General features: G+C 31.2%; 1 protein-coding gene across 2 annotated transcripts in view; it reads left to right on the top strand.

Annotated features, from left to right (window-relative positions):
- Positions 1–22,017, top strand: part of LOC111617997 (synaptoporin-like) — a 66,504-nt gene extending 44,487 nt beyond the window's left edge. For both annotated transcript variants that reach the window (XM_023359406.1, XM_023359407.1), the window contains exons 4-6: positions 186–399; positions 12,043–12,231; positions 21,592–22,017. In XM_023359406.1, coding sequence (XP_023215174.1) covers positions 186–399; positions 12,043–12,231; positions 21,592–21,870 — 682 coding nt within the window. In that variant the 3' untranslated portion in view covers positions 21,871–22,017. The remainder of the gene's footprint in view (positions 1–185; positions 400–12,042; positions 12,232–21,591) is intronic.
- Positions 22,018–24,967: the final 2,950 nt, after the last annotated feature.

Genomic DNA, 24,967 nt, shown 5'->3' with positions numbered 1-24,967 from the left:
GAGTGAAAATTTGAGAATGACTGCATTAAATTATTTTTAAGTGTATATTGATCCAGTTCTAGAAATATGGCACTGAAAGTTATCTGCATAAAATTACAACAATTACAAGTTATTACTATTTTTAATAAGACATTTTTAAGTTTAGAATTAAAAAATGATTTAAAAAAAAATTTTTTTAATTTCAGAATGTCATCATCAGCACTTCGAGTAGCAAGTCAGTGTGGAACTTCACTAGATAATATTACAATTACAACAGAATATTTTCCATTTGATTTTTCTGGAAGTGCAGAATTTTTTGTAGCTACTGGGGTGCTCTCATTTCTGTACAGTATTTTTATATGTGTGTTGTATGTATTTGCTCATGGCCTGTACAGTACTAATCCTGTCACCCCCATTGTAGTAAGTTTTTTAAATTATTCATTTTTTAATTATTGTTGTTTTAATATATTTTAGTTAGGGCTCAATTACATTGGATGAGTTTAATAGCTACTCACTGACTAATTTACTTGCTGCTATTAAACTCACAATGTAATTACTTTGGCTTGTAATTTATCCTTATCAGTTTTATTCACTTAATGATTTATCCAAATGAGTAAAGTTGAAGACAGGGCTACTTCTGTTAATAGTCACTTACAAATTTATTTAATTTGTGAAATTGGTATATTGTCTTCCAATTTCACAAACTAGACAAATTTAGTGCACTTCTGATTAGGAAACTTGCTCTGTGTAATCATGTGCAGCAAGTAGATGTCTACATCTGTAAGGTTCCAGATTGGGTCCAAACCCAGAAAACATGTACAAAAATTGAAAGAATGTGAAAGTAACAGAAATTATTAATGAAAGAATGTATGGAATAAACAGTGTCACAATGAGGAGAAATTGTTGATAGAAAAAAAAAACAAACAAATGAATATTGTAAACATGTCCAGAAGAGTTAAAATAGTGATGAAAGTCAAAAGACAAGTGTAGACAATGAGAATTTACAGGTGCTTGCTCGGAAGGGTGCACCTGACATTGGCAGTTGTAAATACGACAAATTGGTAAAATAGAATGAGTCTTAGATAAATAAATTTTAGATTTATAGATGGGAGAATGTCATAACAGGATTGTTAAAATTCTTGATTGTCATATCATCAAAATATAATAGTGTAAAATATGAGAAAAGGGGATAAGGTTCAATAAACAATTCTCGGACGAGGTCGAACCCATGCTCGAGTCTGACTCGAAGTCCCATAGCGTTACAAAAATCCGGGCGTGAAGGTCCCCCGAGAAAATTTTTTTTTTTTTGAATTTTTGGAATGTTTTTTAGGTCTCCAAATTTTTTCAAAATTTTTTGCCTGCGCGAAAAAATTTTATCGCAATTTTAGTTAACCTTTAATGATGCGCGATTTACGCTTTATTGTTTTTTAATTGTTTTTTAATGGGAGTTTTTTATCAAATTTAATTAATAGTTCTAAAGTTGTATTGCACGGATTTTACTTTGGTAAAGTTATTTAAAGCTACTTTCTGATGTCAAAAACTACCTCCAATAGTTTTTTAATTTTTTTAATAAATAGATTTTATTATATATAAATTTAATTGATTAGGGGGGTCGGAAATCGCAATTAAAATTTTAATTTTTTAAAAATATTTAAAAATATAAGGCCAACTAGTATTCACCCTACTTTAAACCCTTGTCCTCCCAAGACGTGTATGAGAATGTCCTGGGAAATCCAACTCCAGCTGTGTTCAAGGTCACCCAGCTGTGTAAACAATGACTCATCGGTGTTATATTTCACAGAAAGACGAGACAAAGGAAAATAAAATTTGAATCTTTTTCTTCAAAATAAACGCATTTCTTTCGTTTTTTTCCCAGTTTTAAGTATTTTTTATGTTTAATTAAAGATATTTTTAAAAAAGTGGACAAGAAGGGTTAAATTGTACACAGACGATCAACCTTTCTCATGTCTAATCTGAGTTTTGTTACACCCAAAAACAGAGGGGTGACCACTTGGAAAGTGAGGGAGTAAGATCTGACTCAATCAGAACTCTTTTAATCTTCTAAAACCCTATATAAACAGCAGAATCAAGGACATGGAGCTTTTTTTCTGCCAATTGTTCACCTATATTCTCTACTGTGCCCTTCGTCCACAACTGCTTAAGGTCAGCATGAGTTCTAAACTTTATTTTGTGCCTGTGTTTCTGCTTCATCTTCTCAACTGAATGTTGAGGGAAAATCTTATACATCTGTATTTAGAGATAGTTCTCAAGAGATTTAGGAGAACTTTTGTAAGTTCCTTTTTATTGTTTATAATAAAGGGTTAACTTACCATGTTGCTCATCCACCTTGACTAGGGGATGAATACTCACTTACACCCCACTGTAAGCAAACCTACACATCTTGTCTGTAATATTTACATAATCAGGATGTTTTATATTCAATAATAGTGGGTATTGTTCATAAATAACTAAAGAATTAATAATAGTAATACAGTTCATTTTCTTGACAATTTGTTTCAACAGCACAAAGTGTATCATACTAGCTAAAAAAAAATTAACTTGAAGTTGCTACCAGAGATTTTTTCCCCACTATAGTTTGGGCTAAAATTTGAAATGTGTATAAAATAATTATTTCAGCTAATAATTTCATTACTGTTGCATTATTCATAAGTAAACTGAAGGAAAATTTATTAGTCCAGTATAATTGGAAATTTGTGTGTGTGTGAGTGAGTGAGTGTAAATTCAGTCACACTTCAGAAGTTTGCATGCTGGCAAGAAGCTAGTAAACATGCCAAATGTAATTGAGCCCTTAAGAAAGTTGGAAATTTATTTAATTTGGACATTTTATGTGCATGAATGCTTAGTTCTTCAGGAATCTTATTTCCAGATTTTAAAAATGTGAACAGAATTGGAAAAACTGCATGGATAATTATAATAGCATTACCAGTAGCTCTCTACAGGTTGATAATAATTAAAGTACTCTTAGTCAGTGCTCTCTGGAGGAATACAAGGTCTGTTCAAAAAGTATCGGACCTTATTTTTTTCCGCGTAAACCAATGATGCGAGAGAGGCCTCCTTCGGTGGAGTTGTGGAGGGGACAGTCATGCACAGCCCTGAATTTTTTCCCGCCTGCAGAAAGCGTCAGTCGTTGGCAATCGGCGTATGAGTGAGGTCATGTAGTGCGCTCTCGTCGGATTTCACTAAGCTGGAAAATGACTGAACAACGTGAGCAGCGATATTACATCAAATTTTGCCAAAAACCTTGGCGATACCCGAGTGTAAACCATTCGCAAGATTCAGCAGGCTTTCGGGGACGATCCTCGAGGCCAAAAAAAGCGCGGCAGGTCCGCAGCAATATCAAAGGTCATGTTGACAGTTTTTTCGACTCTCGTGGGGTGGTGTGTCGTGAGTACGCACCACAAGGCCAAACCATCCCAAAGGAGTACTACCAGGAGGTCCTTCGTCGTCTTTCCGATACAGTGCGATGCAAATGATGAGATCTGTGGTCGATCAAAACTTGGTAGCTCCATCTTGATAACGCATCCGCCCATTCTGCGCATCTGATTCGGGCTTTCGTCGCCAAACACAATACTCCTGTGGTTCGTCACGCTCCGTACTCTCTCCACATGGCTCCGTGTGACCTTTGGCTATTTCTCAAGCTGAAAATGTCGCTAAAAGGAACCCAAATTTAGTCGAGAGAAGACATCATGCGAAATGCGACGGACCGGCTAAAAACCATTCCAAAAGATGCGTTCCAGCAGTGTTTCCAGCAATGGCAGGAACGCTGGGAGAAGTATATACATTACCAAGGAGACTACTTTGAAGGGGATTAGGGTTTTGTACCTCAAAGTCAATAAATTTATTTTTGCCGACCAAAGGTCCGATACTTTTTGAACAGACCTTGTATGTAAGAAGTCCAAATTCAATTAAATTTTATAAGTTGGTATTTCAGAACAAATGGGGAAAAGTTTTTGCAGAGGTAAAATTTAGAAATTAAAGCAGACTGCTTTATTTGGAAACTATATATTTTGGGTTCATATTGAAAAGTTGGAGTAGAATGTATGGAAACATTTAGTTTCAAAACTCACTACTATGGGACTTGTGGTATTGAGAACATCAAAACACATGGTTTCATGTTCAGTGTGAAAATTGTTCATAATCCATGTATATTATGCCCATATGCTAAGGGTGATTACTGGGGTATAAAATTGCTCATAGGTATTTGGAATGCCATTCATGTTATGACAGATTATCTATGGTGGTCATGATTTTGCTGGAATGCATTTTTCTTGTGAAGCTGTTTTATGAAAACAATGGTAATTCTGTGAGTGTTGGCACTCTCAAAATGACTCACAGTTGCCAAGAAATTGTGTCAAGGATTCTGACACCATGTGTTCTGAGAAGAATGATTCTCATCATATTTGAGGAAACTGATGTCTACATATACAACGAGGATTATGCCACAAATTTACCACTGCATAAGTAGTGGGAGACATTGCCAGTCTTTGAGAAATTCTTAATGGACAACATAGTGATATCAGGTTCCAGCAGTGTATGTGCAGTGTCATACAAGTGACTGTCATATACTGCTGTGGGAAGGTACTATATTCTTTTTCCATACAAGATCAACATATCTAACAGTTGCTTGACAGTGATGAGAAGATGAATCTAAACTTTGCATTGAACAACTTTGCTAAAGATACACACTAAAACACTAAAAACCAGCAACAAAGAATTTTGATTCATTTAAAAAACTTTAAAATTACCATTTAATATGATGGAAACATTTGTTTTTACATTAAAATTCTTTCTTTTGGTGTTTTAGTGTATTTATCTTTAGTAAATACATCCAGTATACTATTGATGATTGATGTTCTTTGCTAAAATGAAGCAGATGATATTTGACTATGGGAAATCTTGGGGTATGATGAGGTATGTTTTTATCTTATGAAACAGTAACTGTTACATTTAGACTTTGCAGCAGCCAAATGTATGCCAACTGGCTCTGGTGCATTCACCCAAACTCAATATGATGCAATGGCGCAGCATGGCTTAAATGGCCCTTGCGCCAAAAAACTCAAACAAACCAACCAACCAATATGATGCAGCTTCACATTTATTCTTGGTCCACTCTTTGAAGATGCTAGTTCTGCAGACCCTGCAGTCTAGAGATAACATGAGATGAGCAGTTTTGTTTTCCCACAAAATCAGCAGCAGCAACAACATTGCCTTGCAGCAACCATTTTTATGCAAGATAGGGCATTTCCACATATTGGATAGTGTGTACAGTAGTTTCTGTGGCACACACTTCACGAAGAACAATGTGATTAGGTGTGAATTTTCTAAGATCTGGAGAACAAGGTGGTCATAGCACCTTGTTCTGCAGATCTTAATTCTTATGATTTCTGGTTGTGGGATCATTTAAGAGGCATTATTTATCAAGGCTATATCCTTAATCTAGCAGCCTTGAAAGAAAGCCTAACACTGCATGTGAAAAGCGTCACAGAGGATCACTTATGTTTGGCCATCAAACACACTGTTCATTGAATTCATGTTTTACAATTTTAGAATGGAAACTACAATGAACAATATCAGTTGCACTGTTTAATATCTTTATATCTTTCTCACTTGTATGCTTTCATAAATTTCAGTGACAATAAAACATAATTGAATACAACATGGGTTTCTTTTTGCTTAGATTGTCGTATCATTTTCCTCAAGCAGTTTGTTTTTTGCCACTTTCAGCACCACAAGTCTTGTATCAGGTCAGTCCATAAGTTCGTGCGCATTTTTATCTACAAAAAAAACAACAAAAAATTTTAACTAAATTTTATTTCAATCTATAATGTATTCACCATTATTTTGTACAATTTCTTGCCATCTTGATGGTAGCTTTTTAATCCCGTCTTTGTAAAATGATTTCGGTTTTGAATCAAAATATTCAGAAATAGCCCTTTTTACATTGTTCTCATCCTCAAAAGTTTTTCCTTTTAAAAAATTCTGCAAACTCCGAAAAAGATGATAATCACTGGGAGCAATATCTGGCAAATATGGTGGATGAGGTAAAATTTCCCAGTTGAAGCTTTTGAGTTGAGCAGTTGACGTTGTTGTCAGTTAGCTATTGACAGTTCATGTGGTATCCATTTTCCTAGCTTTGAAACTTTTCCGATTTGTTGTAGATGTCTATGAACAGTTCCATGGGATGAATTTAAACGTTCCGCAATTCAACTGTTAAAGATGGTTCTGCTTCAACTAGTGCAGAGAGAGCATCATCATCAAAGTCAACGGGTCTTCCAGTACGAGCCTTATCCTCCACACTAAAATCATTATTTCTAAATCTTTCAAACCACTTCTGCGCAGTCCTTACACTAATTACAGTCTGATTATGAACAGTATTTAATTTTTTGGCTGCATTTGTAGCATTCTCATCACTTAAAAATAAAAAGTATAAAACACGTCTCTTATATTCATCTGTTACTTCCATTTTAACGAAAATAAACAACTGAAATGTTCCAAATTCTAAACAGTATTATATGAATGAGATCCAATTTAACACTTCAGTGTAAAAAGTATCACATTAGACTGGCATTTTTAACAGCAAAACAAGATTTTTCTCAAGGTCATAAAATACACACGAACTTATGGACTGACCTGATAGTAGTGAGTTTCAGAACTAAAATATTTTTCACCATAAAATTTTTCCCCGTGTTTCCTGAAATGTCAGCATACAAAATTTGATTGCATTTGGAGTGTTACATGTTCTTTCAGTTGATTATGGATAATTTAATTATGGCCACCCTTTATATTAGATAACATTAAAAAACAGTCACTAACAAAGAGATGACTAGATGCTGTCCTCTCCAATTCAAACAAAACTTGGCGAGCATATAGCCCTGAACACATAGTTCCTTGTCCAAATAATAGGACCCACTTCTCTTGTGTTTCTGAAAAACTGGCTTATGAAAATTGAGTGCTTAGGCTTATAAATCTGGAAGTTCTAATATCAGTAGAATGTCTGTAGCCAAGTGTATAAGGTAGATGCTGGACCTACATGAAATGGGTTCGATCCTTTGCAAGTTTTATTCATTTTTATTTTTTAATATGTAACATAGTTATTTTATTATTTTACTGTATTATTAGCATTATTTTTTACTATTCTTATTCCTCACGTAACTTCAGATATGGTGTATTGTTTTATTTGAAGTGTAACAAACATAAATTCATGAAGGAATTGTCCATAACATTAACAATTAAAAGAAAAATGCTGTCCTATTTTCATATCAGGGAGTTATCTTTTTCGTTTATGAGCAGTAACATCTGAAGCTTATTTTCTTGTGTTGACAGAGTATGTAACCATGAGCTAAAATATCTGAAAATAAATATGAAGAAGTAAAAATTTTATTTAATGACGTAAAAGAGTTAAATCTACAGAAACTTTGTTTTTGTTAAACAGAAAACATTTTTTCTAATCTTGTTTTATAAGCTCTAAATGTGAGGAATAAGAATAGTAATAATAATGCTAATGATAACAATCCACGTAACCTTTTTTTACAAGTGTTATGTCCATAGTAAACTCCACAAACACTTTCGACCTTCACTGAGGTCTGCTTCAGATGGTGACTGACTGTGTTTCCTCCTGACTGTCATAACGATTATTATTCAACGCAGTGTTAAGTGATTGGAAGTCGTAATGCTAATGATACACTAAAATAATAAAATAACTGTTACCTTTTTTTTTGAAAAGAAAAGAAAAGAAAAGACTGAAGTCACCTAGAATTGAGCTCATATCAAGTAATTTCAGTGTCTTCAACCTTATCCACTTGGCTACTGCCATTCTTATGATATGTAGAACTTCCAGACATAAGCTAAACACTCAATTTTCAGAGGTCCATTGTTTGGAAATGCTTAAGAAGTGGGTCCTATTATTTGGACAAGGAACTGTTTGTGTTTAGGGCTATGTACTTGCCAAGTTTTATTTGAATCGAAAAGAACATTGTCTGGCTGTCTCCTTGTAAAAAGTAAATTTATATGAATTATAATTTATGTAAAAAATTTAAAAATTTATTTCTCATCAAAATTACGAAAAATAAAATTATATTTGTAAAACATATCCAGAAGTTTAAATACAGTCAAACTTCATTAATTAATTCAAATTTTTGGATAATTTGGATTCTACAGATTTCCCTTGAGTTTCCTAATAAATATAAAATTACCTGTTTAATTCAAATCTTTTTGTAATTTTTGGATAATTCAAAGGTGGAATATCCTTATATTTTAAAAATTACTAGAACCTGGAAATTTGAAGCTGGAGTAGCTTAACTTAGTTCACACTGAGCAAATAGTGAAAAATAAATGTGAAACTGGTCTAGACTGCAAAAAGCAATTGCTAATTTTGAGCAGCCAATCATTTACAAGTAAGAGAGAAATGTCATTGGTAAAAACAAAACATTTCAGACGTTCTGTTTTTAATCACTCTTACATATTTGTTACAAAAAATGAAAGTTGTTAAAAAGAAAATTGTGTAGAAGGTATGGTTGCTGTACCTTCAAATTCTGTGTATAGCGTCCTTGCAATCCAAACAATAATTTTGGAAGACGATCAAACAGGAATTAGTTAGAAAAACGTTACAGTTTATTTAAAACACTTTTTTAATTCAGATGCATTTCGGGTTGGCTTGTATTCCCAACCCCTCTTCAGTGCTGTTAAAATTACAAAAAAACAAGGTGAGTTTCATGACATTGGTAAGTATGATGTAAAAAAAAAGAGGAATAAACAATAAAATAAAAAACTTGCATGTCATATAATGGTACAACATAGAATTGTGTGACTATATTTTTATTACATAGTTGTATGACTATTTTCTATAATATGAAAAATGTAAAGAGCATTGCTGTTTAACACATCATTTATATAAAAAATATAACACAGATTATTAATTTCAAAGTATCTATGAACACTTAATTTTTAGTTAATATGTATTATTCCCGACAAAAGATGAAACGGTAAAAATTGACAACTGGTGTTATCCGGTGTTCACAGAGTAATAGTATATTGACAGTATAACTATTACTGTTGGTAAACGACTTGTCAGAGCACATGGCATACACATGTCCATCTCAAAACAAAAAAAAAACAACAAGTTAACTAAATTAACAGCAGAGAATTCAAGGAAAGAAACAGACAAACAAAAAGGATCAGATATTGTGTACAGACTAGTGTGTGTGTGTCCAATTGAAATATTATGTTGGGAAAACTAAGCCTCATTTGGGAAAGTAATTGTTAGAGCAATGACAGCAATAAGACTAAACAATAATAACTCACTGTGGTTTCATCATTGTCAGAAAAATAATTGTAATGTCAATGTAAATAACATAAAAATTGTGTATAAAGAAAAGAATATCATAAAAATAAGAATTAAAGAACACTACACAATTTTTATGCAGAATAATAATAATAATTTAAACACTGACATGAGTGTAGATGCATGTTGGGATAATGTAGACAGGGATATAAGTATATCTTCATGCAAGATAGTTTGTTATCAAAATCATAATGTTTGTGAAGCAAATATTGCTATGGATTGTGATGTTATATCCACTGAAGAAGCCCTGTTATAGTCAGGGCAAAACACATTTGGAGGTAATATTAAATGAAGCTGGTTCCTTTTAGAAGAAAGTTGTAGTCTATAGTTCTCCTTGAAAATCTGTAAAGACAGAGAAGGATATTTTCTCGAGGTTGTGTTTTTAAGAAGTTTTTTAACATTACCTTTTTTAAAATATAACCTTTTAACATATTAAGAATTTTAATTTAGACAAAAATTGAAAATTATATTTCTTTCAAATACTGCATCTTCCTTAAAATCTTTAATAATATTTTATTTAATAACTATGAAAATTGAATTTTTTTATTTGAATTTTGAAGATAAATTTATCAAATGTAGCTGTTAAGAAAGTTTATAGTATAAAAACTTATTGTATAGAATTGATTTTTTTCAAATAAAACTGTTTTATATCAACATTTTTTGATTTTTAGCTTGAAGATTTTATTGTGTTATATTAAGATGTGTTTCAAATTTATAAGGACACGAAAAAATTAAAGTGAAACCCAAATTTGCTGCATTAAGTGACAAATGTTTTATTAAAAATGTTCCCACACATTATGTTTCCACACTGCAAAATAAGAATTTTAATCAAACATTAACATTTTGTCACTGAAAATAATATTTTTGAAAATTTTGTACAAAAAAACTGTTACATATTTATCCGGACAGGTTTCAAACCACAAAGTTTTCTTACAATTTAATGGTCAATGTAACCACCATTTAACTTAATTACATTAAATACTCGATTAGGCATTGTTTCAATTAGATTCTGAAGGAATTCAATCTTAAGTTTATCCCAAGCATCTGAAATTGCTGCCTTCAAATCATGAATTGTGGAAAACTGCTTTCCATTGGCATAAACTGTACGAACCATCATCCCCCAAAGATTTTCCATCGGATTCAGGTCAGGGCTTCTAGCAGGCCATGTCATCAGATTAATATTTTTACGTTTAAACCACATTTTTGTTGATTTAGAGGCATGCACAGGGGCATTGTCTTGTTGAAAGATCCAATTTGGTCCACAAATATTTGGTCCAGCTTCCAATAAATGATCTTCAAGCATGCCTTGATACTTCTTTGAATTCATTCTTTGAGTTATAAATGCTAAATCTGTGGTTCCGTTGAATCCAAACGCACCCCACACCATTATTGATCCCCCACCCATTTGGCGTTTTGAAAATATTTGTTTTTCGGTTCTTAAATCGTGCCAATAATACTTCCAACCGTCTGGACCATCTAAGTTGAATTTTTTTTCATCACTGAACAAAACTTCAATCCATTCTTTGGACCATGTCATGTGTTTTTGTGCCCAATCAAGTCTGTCACTTTAGTGCTTTAATGAAAGTGGTGGCATTATAGCTTTTTTTCTGAATTTTAATGTTGGAGATTTATTTAAAACTCTTTACACTGTTGTGCTACTACAAGGTAAGTGTAATTCTTGTTTTATTTTTCTGATGTTTGTTTAGTGGAGCAAACCTTGATGATTTGTCTTCAATCTCAAGGTATAAGCTCGGGTTTTGGACCTGTCTTGAATTTTGATACATTCTAGCCACGTCTTTTTGATAAATAATCACCAACAGTTGATTTTGGATGATTTATATATGCTGCAATTTCTCTTATTGACTTGCCTTGTGATTTATAGGCATCAATCTGCTCTTTTTCATAATCAGATAAATTCTTTGTTCTACCCATTTTAGAACGTTGAACAACATAAAGAATTTGTATTACAATTAGATATGTAAGCTGATTTATATATTTCAATGCTTGAAACTAAACAATATTCTATTTAACTCATGAAATGAGTGCCTGTCCGGATAAATATGTAACAGTTTTTTGTACAAAATTTTCAAAAATATTATTTTCAGTGACAAAATGTTAATGTTTGATTAAAATTCTTATTTTGCAGTGTGGAAACATAATGTGTGGGAACATTTTTAATAAAACATTTGTCACTTAATGCAGCAAATTTGGGTTTCACTTTAATTTTTTCGTGTCCGTATAAATTTGAAACGCACCTTATTTTGTCTATTTGTGAAGCTACATCCTATTGAGTGTAGATGAATGCAGCAGAGTCTGTTGACATGTATGTGGCTGTTGCAAAGTCCAAATGTGACAGTTATTGACATTTACTGTTTAATTTCTAACATTTGAACATTAATAATAATGTTCATAAGATTTTGATGCTTTGACTTCAAAAGTAGCTCCATGATTGACTGATTAATCACAAATGATTTGTTGCCTGGTCTTTTAATATTCAATAATTAAATGTCCTGCACTCTTCAAATGATTGTCCAAGTATACCAGAAATGGGAATCAGTAATCTAGAATTTACAAAATTGATTTTTTTTTGTCATTTTACTGATATTATAGAAATTTAGTGTTTTAAATACAAAATATCAATAGTTTTATAAAATATACATAACATAAATTAGCTTATGTTAAATTTTAAATTTATTTTTAAGGATTTAGGTGCAACTGGTGTTTTGGCTATATTTTGGTTGGCAGGCTCAAGTGCTTGGTCTCAAGGAGTTAGTGATTTAAAATATTACACCAATCCAAGCAATTTCTTTGAGTATTTGGATGTTTGTAAAACATCTAATACATGCAAGACAGTATCAAGTGGAAATTTTGCTTCATTAAATGTGTCTCTAGTAAGTCTTATTTTATATTCATTACATATTTTTTAGCATTAATATTAATTTCAAAGTATGAACTGTGTATGAAATTTTGTGTTCTTTATTTTTGTTTATTTTAATATACATATTCCTGTATTCAAACTTATATATATTTTATTCAGAGAAAATACAGCTTACAAAAATCCAAATTAGGACAAAGTAATACTTGTACATTTAATAAAATAATAAAAACAAAGAAATAACATATGCATTTTAATGAATTAATAAAAATTACTAGATGGTTGGCATTATAATAGTGAAAAAATGACTTAAAATTTTTACAATATAATTTAGACAGTTATTACAATTATTAATTTTATTGTTCAATTTTAAAGCTTTTAGAAGAGTACAGGCATACCTCGACTTACGTCGTTTCGAGTTACGTCGTTCCCGATTATACGCCGCTTGTTAAAAAAGTATATGGAAAAATAAAAATCAAGTTTAAGTCATTTTATTAGACTTTACGTCTGTCCACCACAAATATTGAAGTCGTAATATCACTAGATAAACGTTTAAAGCACATAAAACATATTAAAATATATAGAAGTATGTACTGTATTTACAGTACATGCATTCGTAAATTTAGATTATTTTTTTTGTACTATATTAAAAACTAAAATTTATTTGTTTGTAAGCTTAAAATAGATTTTTATTAACCATATATTATTTAAAATGCTTTCCTAGTGATAAGTAGATTCGGAGACAGGTAAATTCGACTTACATTGTTTTCCTGGAACCAATTACCGACGTAATGCGAGGTATACCTGTAGTAATAAACAACTGTAAATGTTTTTTTATGAATTATATATAATGAATTAGATTAAAATTTAAAAGTATTTTTAATAATGACTATGTTATTCCTTTGGATTTGTTATTGAGCTGAAACAATTAGCCAGTCTTTTCATCATTATTGGGCTGCAATTTGAAAAAATTGTAGACCTATAAATTCCCACTGTCGTTCGTCCATTTGCCTGTCTATCATTCCTTAATCTCGAGAACAGAGTTAGATATATGAAAGTCAAGACTACAGATAGAGAGCTTAGGGGCAGAGGCCCCGATTAACTATATATGAACTTCTGATGCAAACTGAAATCATGTTGTTTCAATTCAAAACATTTTCCCAGAAAGGAGTTAGATAGATGACTGGCATGACTCCATTGTTAGCAGAAAAGTATGATGTATAGGAGCAAGACACTACAGTACTAATTTGAGGTGGAGAGCATGTATGAGGGCTGTTCAAAAAGTATCGGACCTTTATTTTTCCCGCGTAAACCAATGATGCGCGGGAGGCCTCTTTCAGCAGAGTTGTGGAGGGGACAGTCATGCACAGTCCTGAATTTTTTCCAGCCTGCAGCTAGCGTCAGTTGCTGGCAGTCGGCCTATGAGTGAGGACGTGTAGTGAGCTCTCGTCAGATTCCACTAAGTTGGAAAATGACTGAACAACGTGAGCAGCTATATTGCATCAAATTTTTCCAAAAACCTTGGCGATGCCCAAGTGCAGTGTTTTTCAACCTGTGGGTCGCGACCCCCAGGGGGTCGCAAAGTCTTACACGGGGGGATCGCGGGTAAAAGAAAAAAACAAGTGTTTTTAGGTTCTACACTACAATAAAAATAACTACAATCTCAGTGAGAAGTCTGTGTCTGTTTATTTTACAGTACAATTGGTTTTTTGATCAATATTTAAGTCTTTAAAGAAAGAAACTTAAATATTTAAGTCTTATTTAAGAAAGAAACTTAAATACATAGTTTTTAAAATCACTGACATAGTTTAAATATGGCCATGGGGGTCGCCAAAATTTTTTAACTTGTAAAGGGGTCGCTTATTCAAGAAAGTTGAAAAACACTGCCCAAGTGGAAACCATTTCCAAGATTCAGCAGGCTTTTGGGGACGATCCTCGAGGCCAAAAAAAAGTGCGGCAGGTCCGCAACGATATCAAGGTAAAAAAAAAAGTGCGACAGGTCCGCAACGATATCAAGGTCATGTTGACAGTTTTTTTCAATTCCCATGGAGTGGTGTATCATGAGTACACACCACAAGGCCAAACCATTGCAAAGGAGTACTTCCAGGTGGTTCTTCATCATCTTTGTGATGCTGTGCGACACAAACAACTGGATCTGTGGTCAACCAAAACTTGGCAGCTCCATCGTGATAATACACCCGCCCGTTCTGCGCATCTAATTCAGACTTTTGTTGCCAAACACAACATTCCTGTGGTTCATCACGCTCTGTACTCTCCTGACATGGCTCCGTGTGACTTTTGGCTATTCCCCAAGCTGAAAATGCTGCTAAAAGGAACCCGATTTGAGTTAAGAGAAGACATTGTGCAGAATGCGATGGACCGGCTGATGGCCATTCCAAAAACTGCGTTCCAGCAGTGTTTCCAGCAATGGCAGGAGCACTGGGAGAAGTGTATACACTACCAAGGAGACTACTTTGAAGGGGATTAGGGTTTTGTACCTCAAAATCAATAAATGTATTTTTGCCAACCAAAGGTCCGATACTTTTTGAACAGCCCTCGTATTTTAAATTAAGTAAATAAAAAATTGCAGCCCAGTATTGTGATGTTGTCACAATAAATAATTGCTCATTTAAATTATTTTATAAATTGAAGAATGACTTTTACAGTCTTACATACTTTTCTGGCCGTATGTTTCTTTAGAAAACAATCACTTTTCCTGTTTATTGCTTGCATTTTTCTTATAAACTAGCAGTTTAATTGTCACTCTTAAAAATGTTGCTTTCTCATTCTTCAAGAATTAGGATTATGTTAAAGAAACTTCATTTCATTGTAAAGTGATTTTTATTTGCACACTACATATTAGTAGAATAATAAATAAACTGAAATGTTTTAATATTACAGTGTGTTCATTATTCAACTCCACTAGGATTTTTGGATCTTGGGTATTTTTCTACTCTTAGGATTTGTGACATTTGTTTTCAAGTCCCAGGAATTTCTAGGATTATGCAACTTTGACCATGAAAATTATTTTAATTTGAAATGAATTGAATTAAAATAAAAATTTTTATTATAAAAAATTTTATTTTGAATTAATGCATACAAAGTAAAAATTTAAGCATAAAATAAACAGAAATATAGTAAAAAATATACCATATTTTATGGCATAAGATGCAACGTTTGTCTGAAAAAAGCTCAAAAAATTGCCTTGCATTTTATGTGTGGAAGCTGCAATCTATCATAGGCTAATGAATTCTCCAAACACCTTCAGTAGGCTACAGGTAACTTCTACCTAGCCCAACTTTTGCATTAAAATTTTACTGTTAAATTAAACATATTATTTATTTTTTCTGTAGTTAAGCAGCTTTTGTATGTAGTTATGTTAAATAATTTAATGATAAATTTTAATTTTAAATGTTTTAAACTCCTTTTTACCCTGATAAATAAAAGTGTGCATTTTAATTTTACTTTTTTTAAACCAGAATACAGTAAAAATTTTGGGGCTTACTGCTGAAAACACAAAGGATGGCTTAAATACGCTAAATGCTTTTTCCTAAATATTTATGCTAAAATGAGGGAGTGTCTTATATGCCATAAAATACTGTGTCTAATATATATTATTAATTACTTATGACAAATATTGTGTGAACAGAATAAAACTTTCCATATAAAATGTAGGAAATTCTATATGCAAATATTTCAATGGATAAGTGATAATGAGTGATTTCTGGATTCTGTAAATTTCAGTGATGAGACACATTTCATGTCAACAGTGATGCCAACACCCACAACTGCAGGATTTGGATAGCAAAAATCCATGTACCTCTCTGGAACATGTTTATGATAGTCCAAAGCTAAATGAGTTTTGTGCTCTTAGCAAAAAAAAAGGTGTCTTCTTTTTCATGGAGAATACTGTTACCAGTATCATGTATTTAGACATGCTTCATCAGTTCTTCATTCCACAATTATACAAAGATAACCAAGGACTCTTTCACATCTAGTAAGACAGTGCATCTCCTTGTTACATTGAAATGTGCTATATATCTCAGTGTCTGTTTCAGGTTGGTGGATTGGTTGAGGGAGCAAATAGCATGGCCACCTTGATACCTGGACCTTATACCTCCAGATTTTTTTAATGAAAAATTATTAATCTTACATCAAGCACAATATAAAATTGTAATAATGCTTGAAGCATCCCCTATTGCTTCTGCACCACTTGACCAAATGGTCAACACTATGTTGATGAAGACTATATCAGGACTGACACTGCTGCATTTTTTCCAAAGACACAGAAACTTCTAAGGCCATAAGTTTATTTATTTTACACAAGCAGTCACATGCATAGGCAGTTGGACTCAGGATGGAGAAGGTCTAGAGACAGCATAATGGAAGGAATTGCACTCACTACAGATTAAACAAAACAAACATATGATTATAAATATCAAAATAACTACGAAATTACCAACAAACCAGCATAAATTCACTTCAAAAACAAATGTTTTCTACTGTCTTCAACGGTCATCATCAGGTTTGATTCCAAGAGTTTGAAAAAATCGAACATCGCAGTTATGCACATGTCCAATGCAGGGCCTTAATAAAATTATTCGTGTAATTGGTTTCCTGTTTCAAAAAATGATTATAATATAGAGAATTATACATTCTAACGAGTCCATTTAGTTGCAAGTTGTTAAATGCAAGAGAGAGAGTTCACAAAGTGATTGTGGTTGATAAATACCTTGTTGTGGAGGTTGTTGCTTTATGTAGATTGTTTGATGCTTGTTGACTGGAGAATCAAGGATCATTCGGGATTCTTCAGGAAAAGTTTTAAATTACACTAATTTGACTTAGGAATGAAATGGTAGGTGAGGGAGTAGTAGTGTTCATAGGTACAATTAATGGAGTATCCATAGGAGTAGTAGGTGGAATATCCATAAGTGAAGTAGGTGATACTCAGACATGACTAGACCATTGGAGGAATTGGTGACGACTCCCTGAATTGGCCATTCTGTCGTATATTAGAATGGCAAAAATGGGGAGGTCAAGGAAAAGGTGTCATTTTCGACGCTGAGCAAGCTTAAGTCAAAACTCTCTTAGGTCTGAAAGTTAACATACACTAATTGCATCTTGGCATTGTTTCCCTTTTTTAGATGTATATTTTCTTTAATTAGTCCAGATTATCACAAAATCATAAAGATGGCACAATGAATCAAAATTATTACTATTTTTAACGTTTGATAATTAAGCAAATATTTTATGAATTTTTACAGTACATTAAAAATATTGTTATTTCTGATACATTGTTTAGTTTTAAATCATTGTCATTATTAAAAGACCAATAACAATGTACAAATTAACAAATTAATCTCTATGAAATTCACATATACTTTATTATACTTTTTCATGAAAAATTAAACTCTATAAAAACGATTTATTTGTATTTTTCATATTATGGAAAGATTTTTCTGTATTAACCATTCACTACGCTTCATCACATTTATACTGCATATTGTACAAAAGACTTTTGTGTGAGATAAACAAATTGCCTTTTCACATTTTTTACATTCATATTTTGTTAGTAGCTTCTTATTTTGAGGAGCATTGCAGTGATTAAATCCTTTTCTTTTTTTACTTGTTTTGCTTTCAGTGTTATCCATTCCTTCAAGTATTATTGGCTTGCATTGCTTGTACTATAATACTAGCTTCTAAGTGATAAAATTGGTTTTATAGTTTTCATTTTAAAAAGTAGTTCATTTAAATATTCTTTCTTGAATTTACTGTACTTTTCAAAAAACCTGAAAATATTTTAAATTTTCAGTATATAGTGGAAGAGGTGCAATATACAGTATTAAAATGATACAAAAAAGAAACTGTCACATATTTCAAAGGTTTTTCAAATTTTAAGAATTAAAATGACCATCAAGAATGAAAGAAATGGAACAACTGAAAAGTAGGCATGGCTACAATTTTTCATTAAGAAATGGCAACTGAAGCAAACTTAACTGAACCAATCTCTAGCCAAGTACAGTGGAGACTGATTTCTTTGTAATATTAGATGTAATAAAGACAGAAATTTTTCCAGTTCAATGTGAGTGACTGAAAAGTTATAAATTTTGGAAATTTCCATGGACACCTGGTCCTAAAACAAATGACAGACAATCTATTAACATTAGTAAATAATATAAAATAAATATTAAATTATATCAAGACAGTTACAGCTAATAGATATAACATCTATTAATTTAGGTATATGTTTTTTATCAAAGCAAGAATTGGCATTTAGAGGTCTTAGGGAATCTATTGAATCTAATAACAGAGGTAATTATATTGAACTTGTTTATTTATTAAGTACATTAAATAATCTATTAAAAATACATTAGAGAAGTCTACGGTTTTTACTAGCTTATCAAACAAACAAATACAAATGGACCTTAGAGGGCCTAGATCAGTGTTTCTCAATGAGGGTGATATTGCCCCCATGTGGGCATTTTTCCATGTTGAGAGGGCAATTAGTAACAATTTATATTTTGGGGGGGCGAAAAACAATTCTCTGGGCGATATAGTAAAACATTATATTAAGAATAATTAGATATTTTATTTGTTATATCGTACAATAATTAAACAAATAACACTATACTAGTCACTAGTCTATTCAATGCAGTACGAATTTGGCGTTAGCCTTGGCCCTCGGCATTGGAATTTTGAAGTGAAGGGGGCGATTCTATGTAATGGGCAACGATTCATTAGAGGTTGAGAAACACTGGCTGAGACCATCACTGACATGCAGTTAACTGATTGCTACTGGAAGTCGGCTTCTTTCAGAAACACAGCTTCCCTATCATCAAATGTCACAGCATGCCACAGTTATCCACATATGTCTTACAGTGATAGTAAAATTAGATCAAGCATGTATGATAAAGTGTGCTATCTGTACTGAACAGCTTAGAGAATTGGGAGCCCTCAAGTTAACCAATGTGGATACTGCATTAATTTTAAGAAGAGAAATGCATTTCTTATGTCTGACAAATTCATTATGATTGTTGACATAATTAAATCAAACATTTATCTATATGCATTTGATTAGTACTTTCAAATTTGAATTACAACTTATTCTTTGAATAGTTTGATTTTTGAATCAGTATAATACCTGACAAAGATCTTAAAAGATTGAAAATGTTAGTTTTCCTAGAGAAGTAACCTAGTGCTGGACTGGATCAAAGTATTGTTATGGTGTATTTGCACATGTTCCTATTTGAAAATTATTTTATTTCAACCCCTTGATTTGCTCCTTAAGTTTGAGACAAACTTTTTGAATTACATTGTATACTGTTTGATAATAAATACACTCATTGCCATAAAAATTGGTGTACCAAGAAGGAATTGTATTGCTGTAAAACTTGGCATGCAGATAAATCTCAAACAGATATGGAAATGATTAGAGTTATATGGAAATGATTAGTGTGATGGCTCATTGTGTAATGCCAGCAGAAGACATTAAAGTCTCCCTTGGCCTATAAAAAAAAAGCACTCAAAGGCATCCTGTCTGTAGTTTATCAGTTGCAGAGAGATGCTGTATCACTAGAGATGCCTTTATGTCTCAATCAAAGACCATATGAACAACTAATAGAGTTTGAAAGGGGAAGGATCATCAGGTTGTGAGAAGCAAGATGGTCATCTTGTCGAATAGCCCACCATCTAGGCCATTCTGACAATGCTGTAAGAAAGTGTTAGGACCAGTGGATGAGAGGAGAGTTCACACATATGGTGCTCAGGTTTGGGATGCCCTCCAACAAGCATGCACACAGCCAACTGCGTTGTTGTCTGTCATCTGGACACAGATGGAACCATTATTACAGGCCTCTGTGTCTGTCTGTACCATTTCAAGATGCCTGGGTGAGGAATATCTGGTATTGCTGCATCCATTACATGGGCTGCCATTGACATCCACCATTTCCTCCATTTGGAGTGGTATTGCTCCCTATGGGATTGACTGCAACAGAATGAAACTGGGACCAGATTCAGTTTGGACACTGACAGCAACAAATTCAGATTCAGTTTGAGCATTGATGATGGCCATATTTGTGTCTGGAGGCCTCATGGTGAGCACCTCAATCTTGCCTATGCTTTGGAGCAGCACACAGCTGGTGTGATGGTCTTGGGTGCCATCACATATGACACCCAGTCACTTCTAGTAGTGTATCCAAGGGACCATGACAGCCCAGCAGTATGCGAGTGATATCCTCAATCCACATATGTTGTCTCTGATGACAGGACTGCCAAGAGCCATTTTCCAACAGGACAATGCTTGACCATACACAGCAAAGGTGTTGCAGGACTGCCCCTCTCACTTCCCTGACCTGCCCAGTTTCCTGGTTTGTCCACTGATCAACATGTTGGATTACCTGGAATGCTAAGTTGGACAGCCTAGGATTTTGGCCAAACTAGAGGACTGCTTGCATCAATTGTGGACTGAGATGCCACAGGATACCATACAGCATTACGCCATGCCTGCCCATATCACATCATGTATTCATGCTAGAGGAGGCCCAACAGGGTACTAGAACCTCCTTTCACTTGTAATTTTTCCTGCAATAAATGATCCTTTTGCTTTTGAAATCACTTACTTACATTGCCATTACACTTGTATATGAACAATTTCATTTGATTCTGACAACTTTTTCGTGGTGCACAATAATTTTTATGGCAGTGAGTGTATTTATGGGAAGGACTAGCCTCTTTAAAGCTTATTATATGTAATCATGCTGGAATGGCAATTTTTACAAGAATTCAACATTTTATTATAAAAAAATTTCAAATTTTTGACTTGAGTGACAATTATTTAACTTTCATTTCATTCAGATATGATAAATGTAAGAAAAGAATTCCTTCAATATGATTGCATGGTGTTTAATGTTATAGGATTGTTCTCTTTAAAAGCATTTTTGATAAAAATGCAGATATATAAATAGGTCACAATTAAGTTTACAACATTATTGTTACGCATGTAGAATTGAAAGGGACTAAACAGCTATTGTGGCCAATAAGTAAAAATAATATAAATTAAATCAAAAAACATTTCTATATCTGTTTTTCAATTTAATTCAATGAATTGATATTCAAGATGATGTGATATTTATATGGTATGCCCTATCTTCTAACGTTCTGATCATTTTTTTAAAATTCTATTTCACATAGAATGTAGAAAAATGGTCAATGCAATTTTGAAAATATTTAATAATAGAATGCAGTTAACTTGTTTATGGATTATTTTCATGAGATATTAATAAGGAAACTATACTAGTGTAAGATTTGAGAAAAAATTTTTATTTTAAATATTTATAGTAATGAAATTTGATTTCTATAGTTTATTTCTATTTTATAGATATTTGGATTTGCAAATTTTTTCTTGTGGACATCTAGTATGTGGTTTGTATATAAGGAGACATATTTCCACCTTCAACGACAATCACAGATGGGACCAAAATACCCATCACCTCCACAAGATGACTTTGCTCCTAAAATGCAATATCCTAACCAGCAACAATTTGTTCAACAATCACAAATGCCAGGACAACAATATATACAACAAGGATCTAATTTTCAGCCTCAATCTCCTGTTCAACATCAAGATTTGGGACAACCAATTGGTAATAAGTATTAAGAAGGGATATTTTGAATGCAAAAAAGGAAGTTTAAGAAAATTTGGCACAAGAGGTTATAAGATATTTAATAGTATTAATTATAAATTACTTGATTTATTACATTTTGTAAATTATTATTATTTAGTAACATATTTCACTACTAACAATAATAAATTAGTATAATAAAGTTATTTAAGATTAACAGAAATGAAAGTAATCAAGTTTTTTAATTTAGAAGAAAGCATTTATTTTAGAGTTTCTAATGATATATTTAATTGAAAATTTATTTTCATAAAATATAGAACTAATGAAACGATTTCTAACTTTGTTGAATACATCTTAACAATTTTATCTATGTAAACATCAAATTTTATCTCTGACAATTAAATGAATCAGACTATAATAAGAAAAATACAGATCAGAACTTGGCTATTTGAGATTTACTATATTAAATTTATCACTTTGAAATAAATTTTATATCTTAGCATACCATTTAGAATATCAGAAATTAATTTAAATAACTTATTTGAGTTTTTTAAAGTAGGATTAATATATAAATATTTATCTTTTAAAAGTAAATATATATATTTACTTTTGCAGATTTTAGAATAAAATATAAAAGATGGAAAAAATATTAATTTAATAAAATTGAAACATTTGTTTTAAATGGAGACAATAAAATATACATATCATTACTGAAATTTATCTGAAATTGTAAGAATTTTTTTACAGTACATCTAATACATATTTTAATTGATTTTAGAAAAAAAATGCTCTATTAAGTGTCAATCTGTATATGTATTTATATGTATCAATTTTTGCATTGTTTTGAATATGTATAAGTTTTGTTCACATATTTAATAATTCTGTGAATGAGTTTTGATATATTAAGTTGTTTTTTAAATGAACATTATAAAGAAATGTTCATAATCATATAGTATTTATCTGAGATTTTATATTAGTTATTCAAAAGTATCTAGAATTTTACCTATAAATTATTTTAATATATTTGTTATCAAAAGTACAGATCTGAAAGATGGCACACACTGATAGTCAGACAATTTTAATTTTAATTTAATATCTATCTATAAATATTGATTAATAATACTAAATTATTTTTCTCATTAGTTAACCATTAGCGAAATATTGTTACTGGTACAGTTTTGTTGACTAATAATAATAGATTGAGTAGTTTATATCAGTGTTTTTCAACCTTTTTCTTATCGCAGACCAGTAAAATTATGTTATAATTTTACACGGACCAGTAATTATAATCAACTATGAATTATGCTTGTATATGCTTATCTAGAGTTACTGTATATAACAAAGTATCTACAGTAGCTCTAGATTACTGCTGAATTATCACCTGTAATCAATTGTGCCCCAGCATCAGTATTATCAAGTGATTTTTTGTGGATTGATGAAATTTACTCATTGACCAATAGTTGAAAAACACTGGTTTATGTGACCAATTATGAAATTCTTCATTTAGCATGAAAAAGACATTCAATGAAATATATTTTGTACCAGAAATTTTGATTATTTGGTAAATTATTTCATATCACTGAATTTAATTTAAATATTAAAATAAAAAATGAAATTAATTGAATTAATTTCTGTTTCACTAATGATAAATACCAATTTTAAATTTACAAGTAATTTATAAGTTCTTTTTAATAAAAATTCTTTTTGTATGAGGAGTTCTTAATCTACTTGTTCAATGTTTTATATAATATATAAAGCACTATACTATTCTCATTTTTAACTAGGACTGATTATATATCATTTTTAAATATTTAAAAAGATATACTTTAAACTTTATCAAATGTTGATTAATTTTTAAAACAGTTTTAAGCATAGACAAGAATTGAATTTTATTTTCATACTAATAAGATGATAAGATTAGCTAGAAGGAAAACAATTGAAATTTTTTCCAGCAAGCAGATAAGAATTCACATTGATTTCTGGATTATATAATTTCTGAAATATATTTGATATAGATTAACATCTATAAATTGTATTTTTCAGACAAACAAATCTTGCCATTAAAAATCTAAATGGGGATATCTACTTAAAACTTTATTTTCTGATAGCTTTTATAATCTAAAAAATACTTAATATGTTGTTTTCTAATAATTACATTTGCAATAATTATAAATTTATTTGTATATATAATTTCTAATTAGGTTTTAAACCAATAAGAATTGAATTACCAAATAATATCAATGGACATGAATCTAAAATTATATATTAAAACTATTGAAGATGATGTAGCAGTGTTGAATTATTATATGTCAATGCGTGTATGCATATATACAAGGTCATATGTACAGTACATAATACTGTATACTATACTTTTCTAGATGAAATAGTAATGATATATTGTATTTATAAGATTAAGAATACAAACTAGTTTATCTGATTGTTAATGAGAAATCAAAATATAATTAAAGAAATAAATATATAAATTTGATTATTGATTAAGAAATATGTACTTTATTTGTAATTTTTTCTAGATACAATTTCCTTTAAAATTTTATTTGATGTATATTTTCTGTATATTATATTTACTGTTTTCATTTCCAAAAAAATATGAATGAGCAACAATTAATTTTTATTATAACAGATGCCAAAATTCTAATACTGATATTTGATATGTTTGAACAGATTTGAATTTGTTTTATTTTATTTTATTTTTCATAAATTTATTATAATAAAAATAGCAAGTACAAACTGAAAACAAAATGAATTTGATATTGAAAAATAAGTGTGTACAAAACTTGTTTAGCATTCCCAAATGAGATGTAAGGTTGTAATGACAAATTTGATAAGCAAATCAAATAATGCAAACAAAGAATGAACATTGCACAATTTAAATTTTTCCAATTTAAAACAATAAAAGTTCCATTAGACATAAGGTTTTTCACATTTCTGAAATTTGTGTTATATATCACTAGATATTTGTTTGTTAAATTATTACTAATTATTACAACAAAAATTGACAGAAAAAGTTTAAATGAGAAAAGTCTTCACATTTTACATTTATTTTTAAAATGAAGTCATCTTGCTATGATGAAGTTTATAATAACATGTAGATTATATATTTTGTGTAATAAT

Source organism: Centruroides sculpturatus, unplaced genomic scaffold (genome assembly GCF_000671375.1).
Source record: "Centruroides sculpturatus isolate CEXI.00-Female unplaced genomic scaffold, Cexi_2.0 scaffold36, whole genome shotgun sequence".
In the NCBI taxonomy this organism is placed as follows: Eukaryota; Metazoa; Arthropoda; class Arachnida; order Scorpiones; family Buthidae; genus Centruroides; species Centruroides sculpturatus.
The sequence above is the reverse complement of the archived record's forward strand: the minus strand, read 5'-3'. Positions and strand labels throughout refer to the sequence as shown.